Source organism: Rana temporaria, chromosome 1 (assembly GCF_905171775.1).
Source record: "Rana temporaria chromosome 1, aRanTem1.1, whole genome shotgun sequence".
In the NCBI taxonomy this organism is placed as follows: Eukaryota; Metazoa; Chordata; class Amphibia; order Anura; family Ranidae; genus Rana; species Rana temporaria.
The window spans coordinates 437,531,255-437,544,956 of NC_053489.1; the positions used below are offsets into that span (position 1 = coordinate 437,531,255).

General features: G+C 44.9%; 1 protein-coding gene across 1 annotated transcript; it reads left to right on the top strand.

Annotated features, from left to right (window-relative positions):
* The first annotated feature begins 1,604 nt into the window (after window positions 1–1,604).
* LOC120924963 (26S proteasome non-ATPase regulatory subunit 13-like) lies at window positions 1,605–2,277 on the top strand. The gene has a single exon (XM_040335898.1). It carries the CDS (start codon window positions 1,763–1,765, stop codon window positions 2,159–2,161), a length of 399 nt encoding a protein of 132 aa, XP_040191832.1. The 5' UTR covers window positions 1,605–1,762; the 3' UTR covers window positions 2,162–2,277.
* The last annotated feature ends 11,425 nt before the right edge of the window (window positions 2,278–13,702 follow it).

Here is a 13,702-nt window from a genome sequence, read left to right on the forward strand (position 1 = left end):
TGATCCAGGAGGACTAAAATAAAGTATTTGAGAATATCAATAGAACCTATGCCCCCAGTTTTCCTATGTTTGATAAGGCGTGAGCAACTCTAGCTTTGTTATCGTTCCATTTCATAAAAAGCATTTGTATTGGTTATTCAAAGCATGCATATATTTTGTAGGTAGGGGAACAGGAAGAGCTCTGAAAAGATATAGAATTTTTGGTGGAAGTAACATTTTAAAGGAGGTCAGTCTACCGGACCAAGACAAGTTAAGTTGCCACAGCTGTCCTGTCTCCTTCGCAAGTTTTTTTAAAAAGAGGTTTGTAATTTAGATCTGCCAGTAGATTTGATTTGGAGGTCAATGTGGTACCCAGATAATGCATACCTCTGTCATTCCATGTGTAAGGAAGAGATGATTGCAACTGGCTCTTCATGGGCTGGTCTGTTCCCAAGTCAAGAGGGAGAATGGGTGTTGGGACTTTAAATATACCCCTGTGTACACAATTGCATAGATACAATAACATACACTGGCCCGGATTCACATACATCGGCGCATATTTATGCCGGCGTAGCGTATCGAATATACGCTACACCGATGCAGCGCAGAGAGGCAATCACAGTATTTACAAAGCACTCGCCCCCACTCGCTCTCAAATCTACGCTGGGTTTCCTCGGCGTAAGCCAGCGTAGGTGGAAGTGGGCGTGAGCCATGCTAATGAGGCCTTGACATGCGCAGTCCCGTGGACGCATCCCAGTGCGCATGCTCAGAATCACGTCGAAACAACTGCCTAAGATACGTCGAATCACTGCCTACGACAAGAACGTAACCTACGCCTAGCCATATTCATGTACTACGGAAACGACATAAACTACGACGGCTATGTTCCCTGGTCCATACCTTTGCATGAGTTGCGCCTCCTATATGGGGAATAACTTTACGCCGGACGTAAGTCTTACACAAACCGCGTATATAATGCGCCGGGCGCATCTACGTTCGTGAATCGCCGTATTTCACTCATTTGCATATTTGAATCAAAAATCAATGGGAGCGCCAGCGTAAATATGCGCCCACGATACGCCGGCGTAGGAAAGTTAAGTCGGTCGGATGAAGCCTATTTTCAGGCGTATCTTGGTTTCAGAGTCCGGCGCATAGATACGACGGCGCATATTTACACTTACACGGCGTATCTCGAGATACGTCGGCGTAAGTGCTTTGTGAATCCGGGCCAATATGTCCAAATTAATTTTGTCTTTATTTTACACAATATAAAAAGCATATGTTGCTATCAATATATCAATATCAAGTGCTTTGTGCACTGGTCCAAATCATTTGGTGGAGGAGGTATTATGGTGTGAGGCTGCCCACCAGTGCACAATGCAAGGTCCATAAAGACATGGTGCGAGTTTGGGGTGGAAGAACTTGACTGGTATGTAGAGAGTACTGACCTAAAACCAGATCGAACACCTTTGGGATGTATTAGAGCAGAGACTGCAAACCAGGTCTTCATCCAACATCAGTGCCTGACCTCACAAATCTGCTCCCAGAAGAATGATCAAATATTCCCATAGACACACTCCCAAACCTTGTGGACACCCTTCACAGAAGAGTTGAAGTTGTTATAGCTGACAAATGACAGATCCCACAGTAGCACTTAGTTTTCTAGAAAAAACTCGGGAGAACGTGAAAAGTAGTGATACTGTGTAGAACCGCCATTGGAGCTCTGAAATTGAACATTGGAGATTTGCAAGCTACCAAGGAAACCATTGAAGGTGTAGAGGAGATGCTTGAAGGACTTGCTGGTGTAATGTCTGTGCACAGCCGCTTTTATGACCTGTCTAGCAAATATTACCAGACCATTGGAAACCATGCTTCCTATTATAAAGATGCTCTGAGATTTCTAGGCTGCACAGACCTTAAAGACCTACCAATATCAGAACAGCAAGATAGAGCCTTTACGCTTGGCCTAGCTGGATTACTTGGCGATGGGGTCTATAACTTTGGAGAACTGTTGATGCATCCAGTCTTGGAGTCGCTGCGTACCTCTGATCGAAAATGGCTGATAGACACACTCTATGCCTTCAACAGCGGTAATGTGGAGACATTCCGAGCCCTGAAAACAGCATGGGGACAGCAGCCTGACCTTGCTGCCAATGAAACACTTTTGCTTAAGAAGATTTAGCTGCTATGTTTAATGGAGATGACGCTTACACGACCTGCGAATCACCGCTAGCTAACCTTTGAAGAGATAGCAAAGAGTGCGCAAGTCAACGTTAATGACGTGGAGCTGCTGGTTATAAAAGCCCACGGCATCCCGACGTAGAATCCATCCAATTCAGGATCAGAGATTGCAACAATCATTTCTCTGCCACAGGAATCTGCTGTTTTGTCAGCACAATATGTAAAGGATTCAGCCTCTGTTATGTTTTAGGCTCGAATCACACTAATGCATGTTGCTTTTGAGCGTTTTTTGCAGTGCTTTTTTCGGTGCTTGCTGCGTTTTTTTGACATGCATTTTTACCGCGATTTGCGTTTTTTTTTTCAGCCATCAATTTTAAATTTTTTACATTTCCTTTAACAACCAGCTATAAACAGGTTAAAAAAAACAATGCAAATCGCTGCAAAATCACGGTAAAAACGCAGTACTTGCATTTTGGATGCAGGTCCATTGAATTCTATTGCATGCAAAACGCTGCTTTTTGCAGGAAAAAAAGTCCCTGATCCTTTCCAAAAACGCAGAGGCACAAAAAAGCATTGATGTGAACATGTTCCATAGGAAACCATGTTAAAAAATTTCCCTGCATTTCTGCAAAATGCATCAAAAAAAGCATTAGTATGAATGGAGCCTAATGCCGCGTACACACGGTCGTTTTTTGTGGTGAAAAAAAAAACGACATTTTTAAAAACGTCATTTAAAATGACCGTGTGTGGGTAAAACGACGTTTAAAACAACGTTTTTAAACCCGCGCATGCTCAGAAGCAAGTTATGACGCGAGCTTGAATGGAACAGAGTGCCGTCGTACGTGCTGAACGTAACCGTGCTTTGCTAGAGCATTTTGAAACAACGATGGTGTGTAGGCAACGTCGTTTTTTTACAAGACAAACAACGACCGTGTGTACGCGGCATAAGGGTTTGTGTCTGCACTGAGATGGCAAATAAACTAATTTCTGTAAAAAAAATAAAAAAGAGAAAACATGAGAATAATCTACAGCAGGGGTGCCCAACCTTTTGAAGAGCGAGGGTCACTTAAGAGACTTGGTAACCGATCGCGGGCCACAATGTGTGGAGTTGGTGGATGGCAGCCCACTCGACTCTATAGAGCCCACTCTACTCTCAGCACACCAAACTCACAGGTAATAGAAGTCTATGGTCAGTGCAGGTAACCCGGAGGTGCACTTCTCTGTACCTGCGGATCAGTTTGAAAGCAGCCCGGTAACCCCTGCAGAACAGACATGCCCACTTATACACACACTGTGACTTTAGTAATAAACTTATCTTACCTTTAATAACAGTATTCTATTCTATTTTATTCCATCCCAGAGCAGGAGGTCGCGGGCCACATCAGAGGGCTCCGCGGGCCACATGTGGCCCCCGGGCCACTGGTTGGGCACCCCTGATCTACAGGGATATTGATCTATTTTAATCAGTGTGTGATTAGTAGACGAAACAATCCAGAAATTAGTGTTGGCAGAGTCATGCATGACATTCAAAGTAACTTTTTCTTTTCCTGGTTCACATCTTATGAACTTGGTCTAGCTATATATATTTCCTATTGTCATGCATCTGACTAATTCCACATACTCTATCAACTATTTATCCAAATACAGTATGGTTTATTGTTTAAGTGAAAGATATTTAATTATACATTCTGGCCCGGATTCACAGAGAGCATGCGCACATTACGCCGCCGTAGCACAAATAAAATACGCTACGCCGACGCAGCGCAGAGAGGCAAGCAGGGAATTCACAAAGCCACTGCTCCCAAAACTGCGCTGGGTTTCGAAGGCGTAAGTCGGCACAGGTGGAAGTGGGCGGGAGCCATGCAAATGAGGCGTGACCCATGCAAATGCAAATGTTTTTAGGCATATCTTAGTTTGTGGGTCCGGCGCAGAGACACGACGGCGCATATTTGCACTTACGCGGCGTATCTAGAGATACGTCGGCGCAAGTGCTTTGTGAATCCGGGCCTCTGTTTACAGAAGTAGAAACTCTTAAGCCCCGTACACATGATCGGATCAAAACTCTGGAATTTCTCCGATGGGGCATACACACGATTGGAATTTCCGATGAAAAAAGTCCGTCTGACTTTTTCCATCGGAAATTCCAATCATGTGTACGGAGCTTTACTGAGCATTGAGGTATGCTGCTCCACGAAAAAAATCATCCCCTAACAGGAATTGAAATTACTTTGGAATCTAGGATGTGTACATACTGTACTTTAGGTGTTAATTGTAACCACAGGCTTACCAGGGCTTCTGGGGCCACTTGTGCAGGGCCACTGTTAGAAATCACGGGGCCCCATATAGCCTACCTGACAACAGGCTGCCCCCTAGGCAAAAATATGAAAAAAACATGAAGATCATTATTAATGGACACAAACATGCCATCATACATAAAAAACATAAATTCCTTCTGCAAGCCAAAATTCTCCCCAAACAATAATACACATAATCCCCCAACCCCCAGTTCAAATCCCCCCTCCCAGCACAAACCCCCCCAATCCAACCTCCCAGCTCAAATCCCACCCCAATTCCCCATCCTAGCACATATCTCTCTCACCTCAAAAAATCACCTTATCTAGCACACATCCTCATTCTTCTCAAACTTTCTATTCTAGCATAAATCTTTGCCCCCCCCCCCAATCCTGCTCCCCACAAATCTTGCCCCAAATCCCCCCTGCCAGCACAAATCCCCCAATCCCTCCTATTAGCCCAAATTGCTCCACCCCCTCCTGGCACAAAATCTCCTGAATCCTCCCTCCCAGCACAAATCTTGTTTCTCCAATCCTTCCTCCTAGCATAAACAACTCCCTCTAAATTACCCTTCCCAGCACAAATTCTTCCTCCCTACCCAAATCCCCCACCCCCATCTTAGCACAAACATTTCCCCCACCTGGCTGAACCCCCGCCCCCCTAAACCCTCCTCCTAGCACATATACCCCCTCCCCAAATCCCCAGCACAGATAGCCTCCCATCCCCCTCCTTCACAAACATCCTAAGCACAGACTTGTATTCCCCCTCCCCAACTTACAGGGGGAAACCACTACAAAGCCAGGAGAAGGTGCGCTGTGTTGTGCTCCCACCTTGTGTCAGAACAGCGCTCATTTGTGCCGCACGCGAGACAGGATCGTTCTCAGATTGCATTGGGCTGTACACACACACAATTTGATTACCACCCCCCTATCTCCTCCAGGGGTTGCTCATCTCCTGGCAGCAGAAAATGTGGGTAGGGGGCAGTAATCAAACTGTGTGTGTGTACAGTCCAATGCGGTCAGAGCGATCTGGTCTCATGTGCTGTATAGATGAGATCTCTTTTGACACAAGGCGAGAGCACGACATAGCGCACCACCTCCTGGCTGTTTCCTCTCTGCCTTTTCTCCTCCTGCTGCTCCAGGCTGCCATCCTCTTGTCCCGACCCTAATTGAGGGCGGGGCAGGGGATGGTGTTTGAACAAGTCTAATCCCTAACCCTAACTACAGTACTGTGGCTGCCCAGGCATAGCTCCATGAGATGACAGTCCATGCTGGTATTCTCTGACTTGGATGTCCCCTGAAAATCCTGATGCCTTTAGCAGACTGCAAGGTGCAGCAGTTCCGAAACCATGAACCGAGAGTGGGAACAAAACCAATCAAGGACCCTGGACCTCAACCTTCCCCCTTTTTATAGCACAGGTGGCCTGGCTAAGACCAAAAAGCCTGTGACCTGAACACACATAATTTAAACCCTTTTCCCCAGCCTGGGCCAGCTGCTAACTTACTGAACTAACATTGACACAGCATATTTACACAGCAGCTCAGAAAGGCCACACCTGATGAGGCAGAGTGAGCTGAACAAGTGATCTACAGCCAGGTGGGAAACCCTCCACTATCAGAGCCAGCATGCAGGCAGGCAGGTCAGATCCTAAAAGTATACATCTTTTCCAGGAGACACAGCTACTGTAGGGAGATACAGCTACTTTTTTTGTGAAAGTGGTGACCTGTGTGCAATATCATAATTTAGGCCCTAATGCCAGAGGAAAAATTGCAACGTGAGTAGCACGCCATGGAAAAAAAAAAGTTGTCTTCAGTAGCTTTCAGTGACTTTAAATAGTGCGCTGGTTGCATAGTGTAAGTAATGACGGGTGGTTGTGCTGCCATCGGCTCCAGCTCTGCTCCTTCAAAACTTTTTTACTGACAAAACATGTAAGTGTCACAGTGTGACAAATTGTGAGCATGACTAGTGTAGCACCCTGGGCTTAGGCAGGGTTGCTAGCAAATTTAGTTTGCTAGGTGGTAACCAGCCTGGCTGATTTTTAGGGAGATCCACTGACCTTTTCCTAAATCTGGGTTTCATGCACCTCTCTCTTCTGTCACTAGGTGGCGTTGTTACCTGGGATATTAGATGGACAAGGATATAGTAAGCTTGGACTAGGAGTGGATGGGTTGTCTCAGCCAATTGGCAGGGGTTTCTTTGCCTTTGGCTTGCTGGGAGAGCCTATTTATTCAGGTGATCTGGGCTTCTGTGCCACCTGAACGGCTGTTTGGGTGGACGTGTGTTGAAAAGCTCCTAGCTGCTAGGCCAGAAGCCTGAGGCCTATCCAGGAGTACATGGCTGCTGGGCGGTCGGAGGCCTATCCAGGTTAGAAAGAAAAGCAGCGTGGGGTTGGGGCTTCAAGTTTGGAGCCCAATCAAGTTGCAAGGGTTCTGTCACCTGGAGAACTAAGTAGTTGCCACAGGTGAAGGAAAGCAGTTGCAATCAGAGACGACCACTCCCATTGCCAGAGGCAAGCAAGAACCAGAGTCAGAGGTAAAGGGGACACAGTCGCCAGCAAAAGACAATCTCTCCTGTTATCAGAGGTCAGGTTATGTGGAGACTGAAGAAGTACTTGAGCAGCCTTTTTCACTAGCCGGGGATGGTGAAGAAGTTGGGAAGGCTTCAGCAGAGTCAAGCTAGGGACCCTCAGAACAGTGTGGGTGACGCTTGCAGAGGATTCAGCAGGACAGCTAAAGAGCCAAGCTAGGGACCCAGCGAAACAGCGAGGGTGAAGCTTGCAGAGGATTCAGCAAGTTAGCTGAAGAGCCAAGTCAGGGACCCAGCAGGACAGCGTGGGTGACATTTGGAAGCCACAGCGTGTTAGTTGTGGAGGAACTCAAGGGATCAAGTGGTGGCTGGGATCTGAAGAGTCTAGTAAAAGATTGGGAGCTCAGTGAGAAGATCTACAGTGGGATACTGTGAGTTGTGATCTGTATTGAAGTTGAAGTTACCGGATTTGTTGCTATAGGAGACAGTGGTCTACAGATACAGTTTGCTGCAATTCGGCTTAAAGGCCCTTGAACTGTATAGCTGTTCTTCTATTCCTATTTTTGTCTCGGAGTCTGACAAGCATTTTGCATCTGCCTAAGGGTGTTCAGGCCCTAACCCTCTCTCCTCAGTTCTTTTAAGGCCCCGTACACACGACCAAACATGTATGCTGAAACTGGTCCGCGGACCAGTTTCAGCATACATGTTCGGTCGTGTGTAGGTGCGAGCGGGCAGAATTCCAGCAAACATTTGCCCGCCGGGCCTTTTCCCAGCGGACAAATATTCCTGGACTTGTTTTAAAACCGTCCGCTGGAATCCTGCCCGCTCGGACATGTACGGTCATCAGTACAGACCTACCGTACATGTCCGAGCGCCCGCCGTCCCTCGCATGCGTCAAATGACTTTGACGCATGCGTGGAAGCATTTAAAAGGCAGGCCCGCCCACTTCACCGCGTCATCGCCGCGTCATCGTCGCGGCGACGGCGCGGACACGCCCCGCGTATTGTTTACGCGCGGCCTTCTGTACGATGGTTAGTACAGCCATCGTACAGAAGTCCCCGGGCAGACATGTACGGTGAAAACGGTCCGACGGAGCGGTTTCATCGTACATGTTTGCCCGTGTGTACCCAGCCTAAGAGACATTGCATTCTCAAAGTGTCTGGTGCCCAACTTACTCTATCTACACCACACCCACTATGCCTAGTAACCAACACTGTGAAGATGGGTGTCAGCTCTCCCTGACTCTGGAGGTCATCACTGGACCTCTATGGGTCGGGGCCATGTCTACACTAGGATTATGAAACACGTGAGGAACTCTAGGACTGAGAAGAAAACACGCAAAAAATAAGTTACTGAACAAGCAGAAAACCAGATTTGTAACTGCAGCTTTTTATTTTTAAAGGAATTACCAGCCGCAGGTTTGGCTGGTATGACGTTTTAGAAACTGATCATCATATTTTCATATTCAACCTCTTTGAAGACTCATTTGCTAAGATAAAAATAAATAAATGAGAATAATCCACAGGGAAATTGATCTATCTTAACCAGCTTGTTTTAAGTAGACTAAACAATGCATAATGTAGCGTTGGCATCTGTGAGTCATGCATGGCATTCAAAGCAACTTTTTATTTTCCTGGTTCTCATCTTATAAACCTGGTCTAGCTAAATATATATCTCCTGTTGTCATGCATGATCCATAGCTTCCAACCATCCCTGTTTTCGAGGGACTGTCCCTGATTTGGAACAAAGTCGCTCTGTCCTTCTTTTCTCCTCATTAGTTCCTCATTTGTTCCTCATTTTGGTTTAATCACTATAGTTTTTTTTTTTTTTTTTAAAACAATTTTTATTGAGAATTTGTCATACATCTATATCAATACAGTATCATTACTGGGTGCAACCAGTAAGCTATAATGACCAGCAGTGGAGCAGGTACATAGAAGGGTCAACTGAGTCATACAAAGCATGGTGCAGTAAGAGCACGAGCACAAATTAACAAATAACAGCTGCCATCGTATTAAGGGGAGAGGCATGCACTCCCTTACAGTCTGCCTCTACAACCCTACCCCTGAGCTGAGAAGGTCAAGATTCTGAAAGGGTTAATCACTATAGTTGTATATAAAATGCATTATTTATCCTTAAAAAAGTGTTTCCCGGTGCTAAACCTTTCATCCAATTTCTAAATTGCTGCATTTGTAAATTCCAAAAGCAAATATAAAGGAATAGTAGTGGTATAAAACCACTTGTGGGTTTAACCAATCTTTTTTTTTTACAATTCTCCCTTAAGGGGGGCGTGGCAGGAGGTGTGTCCTATGCCTACTTACTTCTGCTATAAGATGTCCCTTCTTCAAATTCGAAGATTCGGAATTCAAAAATTCAGAAATTCAGAAATTCTGATTTTAGGATTTTCGAAAATTCAAATTCTGTGATGAAAAAAAACGACATTTTCTGTGAAGTAAAAAATGACGTTTTTGAAACTTCAATTTTCAAAGACGAAGTTGCCTACACACCATCGTTTTTCTCACAATGTTCTAGCAAAGCGAGGTTACGTTCTCACCACTTTTTCCATTGAAGCTTGCTTCATAAGTAGCCTCTGGGCATGCGCGGGTGAAAAAACGTCGTTTTAAACGACGTTTTTTACTACACACGGTCAATTTCTGTGAAGTAAAAGTTGACGTTTTGAAAAACGACACATAAAATTGAAGCATGCTTCAATTTTTTTTGGTCGTTTTTTAGAAGACATAAAACGACGTTTTCCCCCACACACGGTCAATTAAAGTGACGTTTTTAAAAACGTCATTTTTTTTCATCACATAAAGTGATGGTGTGTACGGGGCATTAGATTGCATTGGGCTGTACACACACATACACAGTTTGATTACCGCCTCCTATCTCCTCTAAGGGCTGCTCATCTCCTGGCAGCTGAAAATGTGGGTAGGTGGCGGTAATCAAGCTGAGTGTGTGTACAGTTCAATGCGATCAGAGCGATCTGGTCTCATGTGCTGTATAGACGAGCTCTCTTCTGACACGAGGCAAGAGCCCGACATAGCGTGCCTCCTCCTGGCTGTTTCCTCTCTGCCTCTTCTCCTCCTGCTGCTCCAGTCTCCAGGCTGCTATCCCCTTGTCCCAGCCCTAAGTGCAGGTGGGGCGGGGGGAAGGAATTTAGCAGCCGCTGGCCAGGCACATCATCCAAGGGAGGGTCAGCCTGGGGGGCAGAACTGAAATCTGTGTTTTCCTTAATCCGACCTTGTGTGTCTCTCATCAACAAGGTGACGACAAGGTGCTTGGGGGATCAGACCCCAAAGCACCCTCCCCATGTCGAGGGCATGTGGCCTGCCACGGTTCAGGAGGGGGGCGTTCTCTCATTCCCCCTCTTTTCCTGCAGCCTGACAGGTTGCGTGTTTGGATAAGGGTCTAGTATGGATTTTGGGGGAACCCCTATGCCATTTTTTTTATTGTGTTGCAGGGTTCACCTTAAAGGGGTTGCAAAGGTACAATTTTTTTCCCTCAATAGCTTCTTTTACCTTAGTGCAGTCCTCCTTCACTTACCTCATCCTTCATTTTCCTTTTAAATGTCCTTATTTCTTCTGAGAAATTCTCACTTCCTGTTCTTCTGTCTGTAACTCCACACAGTCATGCAAGGCTTTCTCCCTGGTGTGGAGTGTCGGGCTCGCCCCCTCCCTTGGACTACAGGAAAGTCAGAACGCTCTCTACGTTGCAAATAGAGAAAGGAGTGTGTTAGTGGGCGTCATTACTCTCCTGTAGTCCAATAGGAGGGGCGAGCACGACACTCCACACCAGGGAGAAAGCCTTGCATTACTGCGTGTAGTTACAGACAGAAGAACAGGAAGTGAGGATTTCTCAGAAGAAATAAGGACATTTAAAAGCAAAATGGAAGGATGAGGTAAGTGAAGGAGGACTGCACTAAGGTAAAGGAAGCTATTTAGGAAAAAAAATTGTACCTTTACAACCCTTTTAATATCCATACCAGACCTGAAGGGCCTGGTATGGATTTTCGGGGGACCCCCACGCAATTTTTGTTCGGGGTTCCCCTTAATATTCATACCAGACCCAAAGGGCCTGGTAATGGACTGGGGGGGAACCCATGCTGTTTTTTTCAATGAGTTGTATCTGTATTGTCAAGACCCAACAATTCATTACAGCCGCGATTAGTTTTAAATTACTTTTTTTCCTTTAGAAATGTCATTTTGTGCAGGGACTGTTCTAACACAGGAAAAATGCATCACTTTACAGGCATACTATAGACACCCCCAGGCACGAAATTTAAAAGAAAATTTCATTTTTATTGTTTCACTTTAAGCATTATTAAAATCACTGCTCATGAAAAAAACTTTCATTTTTAAAACTTTTTTTGCATTGATACATGTCCCCAAACACTTTTTATGACAATACCATGTATATAAGTCTTTAAAATTAGCACTTTTGGTTTTTCATGTTCGTGTCCCATAGACTGTAACGGTGTTCACGTGTTCAAACAACTTGTTTGCCTGTTCGCAAGACTTCAAGCTGTCATTGATGTTAAAGGGGGCAATACACAGTATTAAGAACTGGGGTATGTAAACTTTTGATCAGGATCATTTGGGTAGTTTCTGTTGTCATTATGATCTAAAAAAAAGTAAACACAGTTGATTGAAAATAAATGGCCTCAGCCAATCACTAACCATAACTGAAAGAATTGTTTTAGTGTTATCATTGATATTCTCTGAAAAATGGCCAAGAAATCATAAATTCTGCCAGGGTATGTAAACTTACGAGCACAACTGTGTGCGTGTTATTACCACCTTAGCGCTTCTATTTGCCTTCATTGTATAAGATATAAGTTATTGGTCATGATTCAATCTGCCAGAATAAAGAAAGTCAAAAGCAAGATAAGTGCATTGATCAAGAGTCACTATACACAGTTGCACGTGAGGTTAATTAGGTGATTTTTGCTCACATGAACATGCTTTTATGAAGCATATTGCATTTGTTTTTCATGTGTTTTCAGGCATTTTTGTTTTGTCCAATTGAAAGCAGTATCATATGTTGTTTTCTTCCTTGTGTTTGTTAGAATACTTTATAGGTGCGAACATACATAAAAAACAAGCTAAAACACTTGTGTCATGCGTTTTCAGGCTCCCCCATTCAAATTTATAGTGCGAAAAATTTGCGTAATAATGCCCGAAAAAAAAAAGGTCATGTACTTCTTTGCTCAACAAGTGACACAATGCTGAGATATGAATGGGCATGAAAATAATTGGATTCTTCATGTTAAGTATTGTCACGATTCAGGAAACATGCAACAGATCACTCAGGTTTTTTTGGGGGAGGGGGATAAGACGTACATACGGTGGATAATGTATGTTCTCAGAGTTTACACTGCATTTTCAGGAATAGTTGCTTAAACTAGGAAAACGCGTTTAGGCAAATATTTTCTATACTGCGTGTTTCTTGACACATGGACGTGTCATTATTCAGCAGAAAATTACTGACAAGTGATAAGCTGAGTGATGCAGATTACATCCTGTTTATGTGAACTTTCAAACCACAAGGATGTGTGTTAATCATAGAAAACATGACATTGGCAACAGCATGGGGTTAATTCATACTGCGCAAAACGATAGCACTGTACCATTGTTAACGTATATCTGCGTTCTCCCACTGTGTATATATGAAAGATATAAATCAAATTGTTTATCTAGTTACTTTTTTTCTGTCCTACTATTTTATTATTAGTTACTGTATTCTGATTTTGTGAACCCTTAGATTTAATGGCCTTATACTGAAAAAAAGTGTAGTGTGTTTTTTTCTTGACACTTTTTCCCCCAGGTGAATGGGTAGGGGTACGATGTACCCCATACTCATTCACATAGGGTGGGGGGCCGGGATCTGGGGGCCCCCTTATTAAAGGGGGCTTCCGGATTCCGATAAGCCCCCCGCCCGCAGACCCCAACAACCAATGGCCAGGGTTGTCGGGAAGAGGCCTTTGTCCTCATCAACATGGGGACAAGATTTGGGGTGGAGGGCCGCAGGGCATGCAGCCTGGTACGGCTCAGGAGGGGGGGTGCTCGCTTGTCACCACCCCCTTTCCTGACTGGCCAGGCTGAGTGCTTGGATAAGGATCTGGTATGGATTTTGGGGGGAACCCCACGCCGTTTTTTCCGGCGTAGGGGGTTCCCCTTGAAATCCATACCAGACCTAAGGGCCTGGTATGCTCTTGGAGGGGAACCCATGCCGGTTTTTTAATTTAAAATTTGGCGTGGAGTTTCGCCTCATGATAAGCCACTGGCAAAGTCCCGTCCTGGAGGCGACTTCAAGTTGCGTTGTAAGTCGCCCCAAGTCACGCTGTGGTCCACGCTCAAGTGGTGTCCAAGTTGCCTCGCAAAGTCGGACACAAAGTCGTGTTGCCCCTGTGTGAACTGGCTCGTACAGTAGCCAGTGCCTCTTTGCTATCCTGACTCTGGTAAGGCTTCATCACTGGTGCCTTCCAGGGAGATTTCGTTTACTAACTTCCAGGAAATTACATTTGTTAAAAATGTTTTTGTTGCTACAGCAACACGATGGCTCACAAAAGGACCTTCACATTGCTAACATCATGGCAATAGATAAATAAAACAAGCAGTGCAATATTTCATACCAAGCATGTGCAGGATTTGGCACAAGTATCATTGCTTTTTTTTAGAAATGGTGGCATGAAATGTGGCCAAGGGCAGGATGGACAAGAGAG